At 34.2% G+C, this 12,829-nt stretch overlaps 1 protein-coding gene across 3 annotated transcripts in view; it reads left to right on the top strand.

Moving 5' to 3' along the window:
- Window positions 1-12,829, top strand: part of NOX4 (NADPH oxidase 4) — a 225,920-nt gene that overhangs the window by 200,858 nt on the left and 12,233 nt on the right. For all 3 annotated transcript variants that reach the window (XM_074304691.1, XM_074304692.1, XM_074304693.1), the window contains 2 exons: window positions 4,103-4,222; window positions 12,258-12,366. In XM_074304691.1, coding sequence (XP_074160792.1) covers window positions 4,103-4,222; window positions 12,258-12,366 — 229 coding nt within the window. The remainder of the gene's footprint in view (window positions 1-4,102; window positions 4,223-12,257; window positions 12,367-12,829) is intronic.

The raw sequence follows: 12,829 nt of genomic DNA, 5'->3' as shown, positions 1-12,829 counted from the left end.
GTTCTTGAATTGTGAGGGTCTGTCTGCTCAATTATAATCCTTCTCTGGGAGGAGATCTGTAAAATCTTTTCCTCTGTGCGCAGGTTTCTTGGGAGCTCTGAATCTCCTCCAGCTCTTGTCCTTTCTCAAATCAGACTGGTCTCCTTTCAGCCTGCCTGGCGTCAAAACTCTATCCCAGAATCGATTCTCTTAGACCATTCAATGCTGCCCTTCTTTTATCCTCCCAGAGAATAGGCAGGTGAGAACTCAATGGGGCGTGGTGAAATACTTCCACCAATGAACTTGTTCCTCTTAGAATTCCTAAGGTGTAAACTCCCTTTAAAGGCCAAACCAAAGGTCTGAGCTAGAGAACTGTCAAGTCAACCTGAGTTCTCACCTTGTAATTGTCCAGACAACCTGAGTTCTCACCTGGTAATCCTAACAATTCCAGACTTTGGGGCAGTTCTCTCAGGTCATGTGTAATTTTAAGTAGGAGAGGATTCTTATTTCAACACATTTTATAGTTTCACACTTAGGATAGTATAGACAAGAAGATATCAAATAATGAGATTAAATAAAAGTTTTTAGTGTGAAGTTTCCAGAAAAGGAAGAGGACAATCTCTTCCATATAGGAGGAGACTACATTTCTAGATTTGAAAGAATCTGTTTCCAAAAAAATTTAGGGTACCTATTGAGATAGAATTAACGTCATTTTACTTATAAGTGAAATAGAAATCAAAATGAAGATGGACTGTGAATGGTCACTGCTTTCAGAAAAATCTAATCTTGTATAATTCCATTGCAGAATTAATGGATTCAAACCATAGTGAAGAAGGTAGGGACTCCTGTTATCCTTTTCTAGGATGTATAAGGTTACAGACAAAGGAACACTATCTGTGGTATACACACACTGGCTCAGGTTAACAAAGTGTGGAGTTGCTCTCACCTTCACTGATTTGCTGTCTGACCTTGGACAGAAACATTAAATTTCTGTACCTCGACCATATGCATAATGAGGATAACATATTATTCTTTAAAAGATACTAAGAGGTAAGGATGAGTTAAAAGTTGTCACCATTCATAGCTTAAAGGCATTATATTTTTATATTAAGCTGCTTAAAATATGTAAAGTGTAGTTTGAAAAGTACTCTCATATGGCTCTCTAAGACATTTCCAGATGTTGCTGAGCAGTCACATGCCAGTCGTTGTGCAGCTGTCATTACCACCCTAATGGAAAATTGCAGTGACTCACTTCATGCCCAAGAGCATTTCAAAAAAGAACAACCAACTTCCCTCCTCTAAGATACTTTGAATCCAAATCACTTGTGTGTCCCCTTTCCTTATTTTTGGAGTTAGTTCCATTCTTTGATCAACAACTGGTTTCACACAAGACAATCTTTACTTAATATTTGCATATTGTCTGATTTTAGCAATTCTTCATAGAATTGAAAACAGTCAGTTCCAAGAAAGAACCCTTGCATACATTCATTTTTGTTGTTCATTTCTTTCAGTCATATGCAACTCTTTGTGATCCTATTTAGAGTTTTCTTGCCAAAAATACTAGAGTGGTTTACCATTTCCTTCCTTACCATTTACTATTTTACACATTGAGGAACTGAGGCAAATAGGTTAAGTGACTTACTCAGAGCTAGTCAGTGTCTGAAGCCTGATTTGAACTTATGGATAAGTCTTCCTGTTTCCAAACTTAATGCTTTATCCACTATGCCCCACCCAGCTGCCACATATGCTCATCAACTGGATACTTATATTGAGTGTGTTTTTTGTTTAGGAAGGATTATTTACTTTTTAAATTGTGGTCACCTAGGATTCAGAGATCACAATTGACTTTTTATGTCTCAAATACCAAGCATCTAAAGAATCTTTACATTATTCAGAGAGGTCCAAACTTAGAATTAGGAAGGTTTATGCTCAAGAGCTATCACTGATCTGTGCTGGCTTGGTGACCCTAAAAAAAAAAATCACTTAATTACTTATTGTTCCTAGTTCACGCTCTAAGATTTTAAATTGCAGAGCCAAAGTTGAGATACATTGTCAAAAGGATTTTTCTCACTGGGAATTCCCTACAACAATGAGTCACAGATTTGGTCTATAGAACTACAGTAGATGTTATAAAAGATATCTGCAAAATAGAAATATGAACACTGAATCACACGATTTTTGTGTTCAAAGTAAAGACCTGTTTCTTTCTACAAAATCCACAGGTTGACAGTTGGTCTTCTAGTTTTTGTTTTTTGGCTTTCAATGATGGGAAAATCCAACTGCTCTATTAATGCAGTATAAAATTACATAAGCCTTGAAGTTTTCTTTATAGACTTCTAAAAAAATTATCCAATAGAGAGAACATTATATGGGTGCTGACATAATGAGGGGGTGCTTTTCTTAACTGTTTGTTGTTGTCATAGACCCCTTTGGCATTGTGCTGAAGCCTATGGATTCCTTAGCAGAATAATGTTTTGAAATGTGTAAAATTAAAAGCACAGTATTACACATAAAACCAATTATGCTTAAATATATATCAAAATATATTTAAAAACTCACAAGTTCATCGACTTCACCTTTGGGGTGGTCTCTAATTTCAAATCTAGGTCTAAATCTATAATTGTATGAACACTAATTTTAGAGTTGGGAATGAGTTTAGCACTGAGATATTTTATATATCAAATGAGAAAACAATGATCCAGAGAAATGCTTTTCTGAGAACAGTTCCATCCCCTAGTATAGGTAATTTATATTTTGGATGTAAATGCATAGAACAACATTTGAGAAGCAACATTACTTTAACTCAAGTACCATCATTTAATATTTTTAATTTCTTCTATATCTTTTGCTTTTTGCTTAGCTTACTTAATTTCAATTATCTATCTTAATTTCTTTCCCTGTTAGTATTGATACCTGGAAAATATTTAGCTAATTCAAAAATTTCATTAACAGTTGGACCACTATTTCATACAACCGGTTGCTTTGACAGCTTCAATACCATATGGTAATAATCCATGAAGGGAGAATTTTCACAATTGAAATTCTCATGTTAGAAGCAATTTAGCATGTATTAGTTTTATGAGATCCCCAAAGACCAGATAGTTCAATAGTGGTATGTAAAGTGGTGTGTGTATGTGTATATATATATATATTTATGTGTGTGTATGTGTGTGAGTATATATGTGTGTGTGTGTTATGTATAAGACAGAAAAAGACACAGAAAATTTGTAGTCATAAAGTCATGCTTAAGAGGATATAATTGGTGTCTTCTTGAAGACATTCAGATAGTCTATTGCCAGTCTCATAAACTTGAGATACCAATACTTAAAGCAGTTAGGTGGTTCAGTGACTATACCCTACAGTTGGTTTCAGAAAGACCTAAGTATAAGCTGAGCCTCAGAAAACTACTAACCAAATGACCCAGGGCAAGTTGTTTGAGTTCTTTCTGCTTTAGTTGCCTCATTTTATAAAATGAGGATGATAATGGTATCAACCTGCCAAGGTTGTTATAAAAACCAATGAGATATTTCTATACCCTTGCAAATTGAAAAGTTCTATATAAGTACAAGGTATTATTTTAATAGTGTATACACAACAGGATAACTTTATAGAGAAGGGTTTTTTTTAACCCATTTCTTCAGATCATTCCAATAAAAGTCTGAGATTATGCTATAAACCTTTCTTTGTTTCTGTGCTTTCCTTGCCCAAATTTTCCAGTCTTATGCCCTTCTCAAGGACTGAAAGTGTGTACATACCAAAAAAAAAAAAAAAAAAAAAAATTTTCAATATAATATGCAATGAAAGAGATTCCAGAGCAGGAAATATCTTTTTTATTAAATATTTTATTGTCATGAAAGATAAAAGCATTCGATTCAAAGAGCTTTATCTTATCTTTAGCCATATTTTATTACCTCTTTTACCTTAACTCTTTCCCTATTTTTAAAGATCTTTTTCAAATTTGGAAATAGTATCTCTTCTGTAGGTTGATCTGCTTTCTAAGTATTAGACAAATACTGTCTTCAGGTGTAGGAATAAAATGTTTGATTCTGTATATGTCATTCACATTTGCATTTAAATTTAATTTCCATAGTTTATATCTTCTATATCTCTTTCTTTTCTGCAGGCTGTACATCGATGGGCCTTTTGGGAGTCCCTTTGAGGAATCCTTGAATTATGAGGTCAGCTTGTGTGTGGCTGGAGGCATCGGAGTGACTCCTTTTGCATCAATACTCAACACATTGCTGTATGTCACTTTGATATATTGTATAAGCCTCTTAATCAATGTTTAGTTAAATGGAATGCTGTTACTGTTTTAAGAGATTATCTCTTTACCATATGTAATGCCTTTAAGACTTCAGCCTCTAGCAGTATAAATAACCAAAGTTGCTAGTCAAGGAGGGAATTGTAGTCTAATTTAGTGATTACTGATGTGATATATATGGTGTTTTTTTAAAAATGGTGAAGGCTTATCCCTGGAGGGTTTAGCATTACATGATTGATTCAACCCAAAGGTAATGCAGTAAGTGGTATTGTACCAGGGTTGCAGACAAAGTGGAGGTATAAACATACTCTACAATATCATATGTCTTTGGGTCTGGTTCATACCCTCCAACCCACTCTCACACCATAAATATCTAAGTGATTGGAAATAGATCACCACCATGTTATATTTCCTCTCTCTCAAGGGATAACCCTATATAGAAGAACTATACTTCTGCTTACCATCCTTAACTCGCAAACCCCCATTCACAGCATTTTGTACTGAACAACCACCTATTCATAAGATATTTATACACTGTGTGATATTTATGTTTCTTGCCTTTCACAGTAATGACACTTTTAGATCTTAAATATAACCATTTACTTAAGGGAAAATAAATAATATTAAATATATGAATATATCAAAGAAAGTACATTAATAATAGAATGTAATATAATAAATTAAAGATAAAATATAGTACACTACACATATAAACCTCTAATATACTCTACAAACACTAGTCTCAAGTGAGTGGCCATATGCTTACAGAAATCTGGTAAGGAAATTCATAAAGGATGAAAACTCATGGGCTTGGGGTTAGCCACAATTTTGAATTGCAAACTTTAATACCATCAATCTATTTAGGAATATCTGTTTCACATAAAAATGCTTCTCTGCTCCTTGCTTGACTATTGATTCTCACTACTCTTCAGTTGGTACTCTTTTTTTTTTTTCAAACACAGCATTTACAAGCTCTTTTAGTTATACATTATCATTAAAATGGCATCTAGAAAGTGTGTTTTTTAATATGACTAATAGTTCTCTTTAAGTTAAAAGTCTATAAAGTACATCAAATTGGCTATCTCTACACTATACAGACCAGTCAGTTATTCACTCACTTAAATTTTATATTAATTAGTTGGAATTAGCATAGTTAAAGACAACTTTTTAGTCTTCCTCATCAGTATATCAAAACAACTACAAATTCCCCCTCACATTTTGCTTTCAAGTCTAATGTAATAGCTTAAAGTCCTATAAAGACAACAGCTACATCTGCCTCCAACTTTAGGTCATGCTGAAGGACTATAGCTATCTCCGAAGCTCTTGACCATAAAATCAATTCTCTGGCTACCAATCGAGAATCACTCAGGGGAAGCATTCTGTTCATGAATTGTTTTCAACTGCCACAGTACACACTCAGCAGCTTCTAACAATCAACACACTGAAACCCATTCCCCATCCCATTCCATTTTTTCCACTTATGTTCCTATATCATGTTAGATTCATTAACTTTTTGTTTCATTTACCTGTGAAACCATTATCATTACTTGATTTGTCTCCTGAGTCTCAATGATTTGTCTTTCACTTAACAAGTCAGAGCACTGAAGTTTCCCATTTCATATCAATGGTCCTTTTTTCAAATCATACCTCAGATTCTGAATGTTTGTATGATTTCTCTGTTTAAAAAAATTCTCCTCAGTCATAAACCATATATATGCAAATGATCTGAGTTAGTCATCATATTTAAAGCTATAAAAACTTCAGTCTGTCTCTTTGGTGCCATTGAAATAGTATTTCTTTATATTCATTTTTATCTAGTTTTTAATAAATTAATTATATACATTTGCCTTTTTATTAAGCAAACTGTTGAAATAAGTCATCATTCTCCATTGTTTTAAAGGGGGACTTTGTCTTTGTATCTATACCATATCGTTTTTTTTATCTCAGACTGTTGAGATCCTGTATGAAAGTTATTGTGCTTCATAAGTATATGCTAGCATTATAGCAAAAACAAAATTTATTTTTCTACTCATTATATATCAGATTGATGGCCTTCTTAATACTTGGCAATATCTTAGATATTTGCCAATGAATATATATATGTAAAATCTTCCTTTATACAAATGTATCTTTTCTTTAATTGTCATATTGAACTGCTTCACATGAAAAGGGCCTTAGAAATTCCATATACTTTATCTAATTTGAACCCAGAACTTTCAATTCCAAATTTCATATTCATTCCAGTGTGCCACTTTGCTAATTCAATAAAATCATATTCATTTTAATAAGGGAGCAAATGAGAAGAGGATCCCTTCTTATTTTAGGGGTAGCTAGGAGGTCTATCCTGATTTACAGTTTTACTAATTATGAGTGAAAGAGTAAAATTTGGGGCCCTGTTCCTTTGTCTTCTAGTCTTATAAACTTCCTCTTAGACTACTCTTGAGACAAAACTAGGGCTCTAGTAATCATGGGATCATAGTATTTTGAGCTGGATGGGAAATTAGAGAATATTTATTCCCATGTTTTACAAATAAATTGTGGCTCCAAACATAAAAATAACTGAACATACATACAGTAATAGCTAAAAGAGAGAAGTCAAACTCTGGCACAGTGAGCCAGAAATCTAAGAAAATAGCAATTATTATAAGATGCCAGTCCAATTTATTGTCCCCTATAATATTTAAATTCTACTTCAATCAATACATAATTTGCTGGGGAAAGGCATCATAGTGAAGTAGAAGTAGTATTTTGGATTTGAAGAGGTCATAAGTTGGATTTCCAGCTTTCCTACTCATGAATTGTACATGCTTGGGAAAGTAACATAACTTCTTGAACCTCCTATTGTTCATTTATAAAATATTGAGGATGGTGGATGATATTAGAGAACTAAGATTCAAAGATTCATTTCATCTCAAAGTCCTATGATTCCCTCATGTCATAGGTATGAGAAGGGAAAAAAAGAAAATAATAGAAATAGAAAATAATAAGAAAAAAAATAGTAGATAATGTCAAAAACATTCCATCGTTTTTAGTATAAAGCCTAACATTTTAGCCTACAAATAATAAAGCAAAATTTATTCATCACATACTCTTTTCTGAAACATTGTGCTGGCTGGCCAAACTCTATTCAGACAACAGTATTCTGGCTATAAAAAGAATGAGAGGCCACATGGTGTAATGACAATTTTGGTGTCAGAAAGACTTGGATCTTGCTCTAAGATATAATGGCTTTGTGGCTATGGACAACTCACTTAACAATACTCTAGGGAATTATCAGAGAGTATAAATCACAGTCAAGTGGCACATGCTTATTGATGTGGGGAGCTTGCATACTGATGTATCCCAAAACTAATGAAATCATAGATATAGGCCAAAAGAGAGAGAGAGGGGGAGAAAAAGAGAAAGGGGGGAGAGAGAGAGAGAGAGAGAGAGAGAGAGAGAGAGAGAGAGAGAGAGAGAGAGAGAGAGAGAGAGAGAGAGAGAAGAGAGAGAGAGACGAGAGAGAGAGAGAGAAGAGAGAGAAGAGAGAGACAGGAGAAAGAGAAGAGAGAGAAAGAGACAGGAGAAAGAGAAGAGAGAGAGAGAGAGAGAGAGAGAAGAGAGAGAGAGAGAGAGAGAGAGAGAGAGAGAGAGAGAGAGAGAGAAGAGGAGAGAGAGAGAGAGAGAGAGAGAGAGAGAGAGAGAGAGAGAGAGAGAGAGAGAGAGAGAGAGAGAGAGGAGAGAGAGAGAGGAGACAGGAGAAGAGAGAGAGAGAGAGAGAGAGAGAGAGAGAGAGAGAGAGAGAGAGACAGGAGAGAAAGAGAGAGAGAGAGAGAAGAGAGAGAGAGAGACAGGAGAAAGAGAGAGAGAGAGACAGAGAGAGAGAGAGAAAGAGAGAGAAAGAGAGAGAGAGACAAGGAGAGAAGAGAGAGAGAGAGAGGGAGAGAGAGAGAGACAGGAGAAAGAGAGAGAGAGAGACAGGAGAAAGAGAGAAGAGAGAGAGAGAGAGAAAGAGAGAGGAGAGAGACAGGAGAAAGAAGAGAGAGAGAGAGAGAGAGAGAGAGAGAGAGAGAGAGAGAGAGAGAGAAAGAGAGAGAGAGAGACAGAGAAGAGAGAAAGAGAGAGAGAGAGAGAGAGAGAGAGAGAGAGAGAGAGGAGAGAGAGAGAGGAAAGAGAGAGGAGAGAGAGAGAGAGAGAGGGGGAGGGAGGAAAAGGGAAGGAGGGAGAAACAGAGACAGAGAGATAGGTACACAGAGAAATATAGACACAGATAAGAAATGGAAGGAAGGAGGAAGGAAGGAAAGAAGGAAGGAAGGGAAGGAAGGAAGGAAGGAAGGAAGAAGAAGGAAGGAAGGAAGGAAGGAAGGAAGGAAGGAAGGAAGGAAGGAAGGAAGGAAGATGACTCCAGCTGCAATTTCCTTTTTCCACCTACAAAATAACTACCTATTTTTCCAAATAATTACTTTAGTTATTATTTTTTGGACATAGTCTCCCACTTATAATCTCATTTTGATTTCATAACCCCATAGCAGTTATTCTGAATCTGACTGTACTACTTCTCTCCTGGTGGTCAAAATACATGATGGCATTTGATACATGCTGACAGTATCTAGTCATTTCCATTTTTAAAGAAATTCTAACAGGTACAGAGCTGTATGCCAGTTTCCTGGAAGATGTATTATAATTAATAACCATGGTTAAAAATGTTTTCCCTCTTCACCCTAACTTAGCCTAAAATTGCCCATCTAACATTTTTTGGACTTTAGGCAAGATCAGAAATTTTAGGTTTCCTTTGTATACATTTAGGGATGGGACATAGAGAAAGGATGGGACCTGTGATTTCTCTGTTATAGGGATCTCCTGGGAAAGGAAGTTTCCTCTGAGGCTTGTGCATTCTCCTTTACTTTTATAACCCACCTCCCAAAAAAAAGTGAAGAAACGTTGTTTACTGTGAAAACCAAGTAGGATAAAGAAATAAATAGGTCCATAATGTATTATTACTAAGTAATAGAAAGCAGGATTATTCAGTCTCTATTTTGACTCTATCCTAAATATTTTTTTTAAATCCATTAATTTGAGATACCAAAATTGGAATAAACTATTTTGAGAACTTGTGAGTTTCTTGTCACTGTAAATATTCAAACAAAACGGCCATTTCTCAGATCTGTTTTTATGACTTAGAGACTTAGAGTAGATGACCTTTTCTTAACTCCAAGATTTAATAATTCTCTGTTTTTCTCCCTCTGGTACATTGGCAAGTAGAAAAAAAATAAAAAGTTTCATTCCATACCCTGAAAAATAATGTGATTATAATAAATATGGGCATCACCATAAGATGTTGGTGGTTAGAACTTCTTTGAATTGTATTTTATTTTATTTTATTTTTTAGGAGAAAGAGAGTTGGGAAATGATGGAGTTGAGATACTTTGACTTTTTTACAACAAAATCAATTGCAGTCCTAAGGATATAGATGTTTTTAAGTTCCTTTTGTTATGATAAAGACTAAAGACCACAGTAACTTATGGGGATCTAGTTTTCAAATGTTTGTTTATAATTCACTTATCCTGGTTCTGATGATTTTCTGCATTTTCTTTTTTATATTAGTTAGTATTGAGAAAATCTCATTCAATGAACAACCTGATTTCAAGGAAGCATCATTAGTCTTTTTATAAGAATAAAATATAAGCAAGAACCAAATGAGTCCTCAGTCATGCTGTAGAAGAAAGTTTATTGTTCATAAAATATTACCTGAAACACATCAATTTTTTTGAAAACTGGCCCTCTCCAAATGTCTAGAATTAGAAATAGATTATTGTCAGTGCAGATACAATGTTTAATATGTGATGACTTTTTAAAAGCACATATCTCAGCCTTAATATCAAAGCATAGCTAATATTTTCGTATTGGTCCAAGATAATTCTAAAGAACTCATGATGAAAAAATGCTATCTACCTCCAGAGAGAAAATTGATGAATTTCAAATATAAATTGAAGTAGACTTTTTTCCCACTTTGTTTTACTATTTTTTTCAATATGGCTAATATGAAAATGTGTTGCATGATGTCACATATATGATTGACATATTATTTGCCCTGTCAATGGATAGGGAAAATCTGGAGGGAGGGAAAGAATTTGGGAGTCAATTTTTTTTTTAAATGAATGTTAAAAGTAAGTATTTTTAAAAGAAAATTTTATAGCTAAGAAAAAAAATCAGATTTCTTCCATCGGAAATGTTTGTTTTTTTATTTTCGTTAATAGTTTTGTATATTAACATCCCACACAGAGTATGACCCCTTATATCTGTAACTTCTACTTGTATAATTTTAATTGAAATCTATTTAAAATTAGAGATAATATACCCATTTGGAAACTTTTATTAACCATTGCTTCTAATGGAAGTCTGTACATCAAATTGAACTTAATATGTGGTTTGACCCCCTTTCAACAATTTAGCAAGGTTTTATGATCAATTCTTTTAAAATTCCAATGAAATGGAATAGTCAATGAGGGAATGACGATCAGTACAAAACAGAAACCTCTTTTTAAATTTTATTTTCTTTTTGGCATTCTATGATGCAATCTCTCTCATACATTTTTATTAAAGATGGTGTTAGGCTAGGTGAGTGAACAGTACAATAGCTACTTGAAATTAACTTTGAGAGGGAAGAAGAGAGGGAAGGAAAGAAAGAGAAAAGAGAAAGAGACAGAGACAAACACTGATATTAGAATATTAATATTCCTCTTTTGGGCCAATACAAGGATTGTAATTTAAAGTGGCAAAATAAGTGAAAGGCTACAAAATGCCATAAAATAACAAAGGGATTTAGTTCTATTATTTAATAACAAAATTCCTGTTTACATTATGCTATGATTGCTTAAAAACAAAATTATGACAAGGAAAATAAAAACAAAGCTAGCTTTTGAGCCTTGCTATAAGGGTCATCCAACTAATAAATGTATTAATGTTATGTAATCAGTTAATAAATATATTTAGTGATTCAACCAGACCAAAATGGAGAGGATACAAAGATAAGATCTCTTAAGGAGAGTGTTCTGCTATCAGGTGTTTTAAATTGGAGACTGTCAGCAGAAGTTCAGTGAATGAAAAAAAAAAAAAAAAAAAAAAAAAAAAAAAAAAAAGTTGTTCACTGAATGGTCTTATTTGGCATTCAACTCCAAAGAAAAATGTCAGGAGAAAATTACCCCCCCCAAAAAAAAAATGGCTCTTCCTACCTCTTTCTTTGAGGTATGTAAAAATAGAGAATAAACAAGAAAAATGTATTCATTTATGTTATGTTTTTCTCTCCTCTCCATACATTAGATGCATTGTGTAAATTTGGGAACATGAGGGATATTTAGAAAAGTAACCATATTTTCCAAGTCAAAGTAATTTGTTTTCAATACACATTAGAAACTATTTGGACACCTCCTTTGTTAGGAGAACAAATTCTTAACCTCAGAACTAGTTCATCATCATAATAAAAAGGAACACAGACTCTTGGAATGTATGACAATGGAATCCATTACATAGGGGCATTGTGCAATCTCCCCTGAAGATTTTTTAAAGTAGGGTAAACAACCCATTTTCTGGAATGAATCTTGGGCGGGATTTCTGGGAAGACAAGTCAAGATCCATTGAACTTTGGAGCAAGATCTCTCCAGCCTATGATGCAAGGAAATCCAGTTTGTTGTGTTTCCCCCCTAAGAGTTTAGGACTGGTATTCTGATGTGTGTCAGTTTTGTGTATTTGTTCTTTTGCATTGATTTATTAGATAGGTGATATGGGGATACATAGTAGCAACATTTAGGTATAAATATTATACTCCTGGGAATCATGGCTCATTACATGGAGGTTTGGTACCAATGTTTTGTTTTAAATTAATGTAGGGGCTTCATTCACTGTTACATCTTCAGACACTGAGATGAAAATAGGCTGCTCTACTTATTGATTGTTTTCTAATAGCAAGTAGATTTTCCAAGACAAATCTTTAATTGCTTTTTTGCTGCCTTATTCCCTAACATAGCATTTGATTTTAAAGGGATGATTGGAGACCATACAAGCTCAGAAGACTGTACTTCATCTGGGTGTGCAGAGATATCCAATCCTTTCATTGGTTTGCAGATTTACTCTGTGTGCTACATAACAAGGTAATTTGATCTAGTAAGAATTGATGGAGCTTTTTTGTTTTGTTTTGTTTTGTTTTTTATCCCAGGGCATAAATGCCAGCTCTTTTTGATACTGGGCTTTCATTTAAGCCTTTTAGTGGGCTGTTTAAAAGAATCAATTGGATTGTTGTCAATAACAACCAATATGCTATGAAGCACTATAAAAAAAAAAATACACACAAAGAAAAATAGAGGTATGGGGGTGAAAGGGTAGGGAGAGCCGAGATGTTAGCTTTATCTGGGAAGAACAGTTGTTAAATATATAAAATAGTGGATTGAGAAGCAGAGGGTGTGGGATCTCACATTGGAGTTTAGCCATTCTCTCCGGTAAGACCTCTTTGCTTTTCAATTTCGTTGTTTACAAAATGAAGACTAAATCATCTATAAGATCATATTCCAGTTCTAAATTGATGATACTCCTCCTCCTCCTCTGCCCCCTTCTCTT

The sequence above is a fragment of the Sminthopsis crassicaudata genome, chromosome 3 (assembly GCF_048593235.1).
Source record: "Sminthopsis crassicaudata isolate SCR6 chromosome 3, ASM4859323v1, whole genome shotgun sequence".
In the NCBI taxonomy this organism is placed as follows: domain Eukaryota; kingdom Metazoa; phylum Chordata; class Mammalia; order Dasyuromorphia; family Dasyuridae; genus Sminthopsis; species Sminthopsis crassicaudata.
This window is presented reverse-complemented; position numbering and strand designations above follow the sequence as displayed.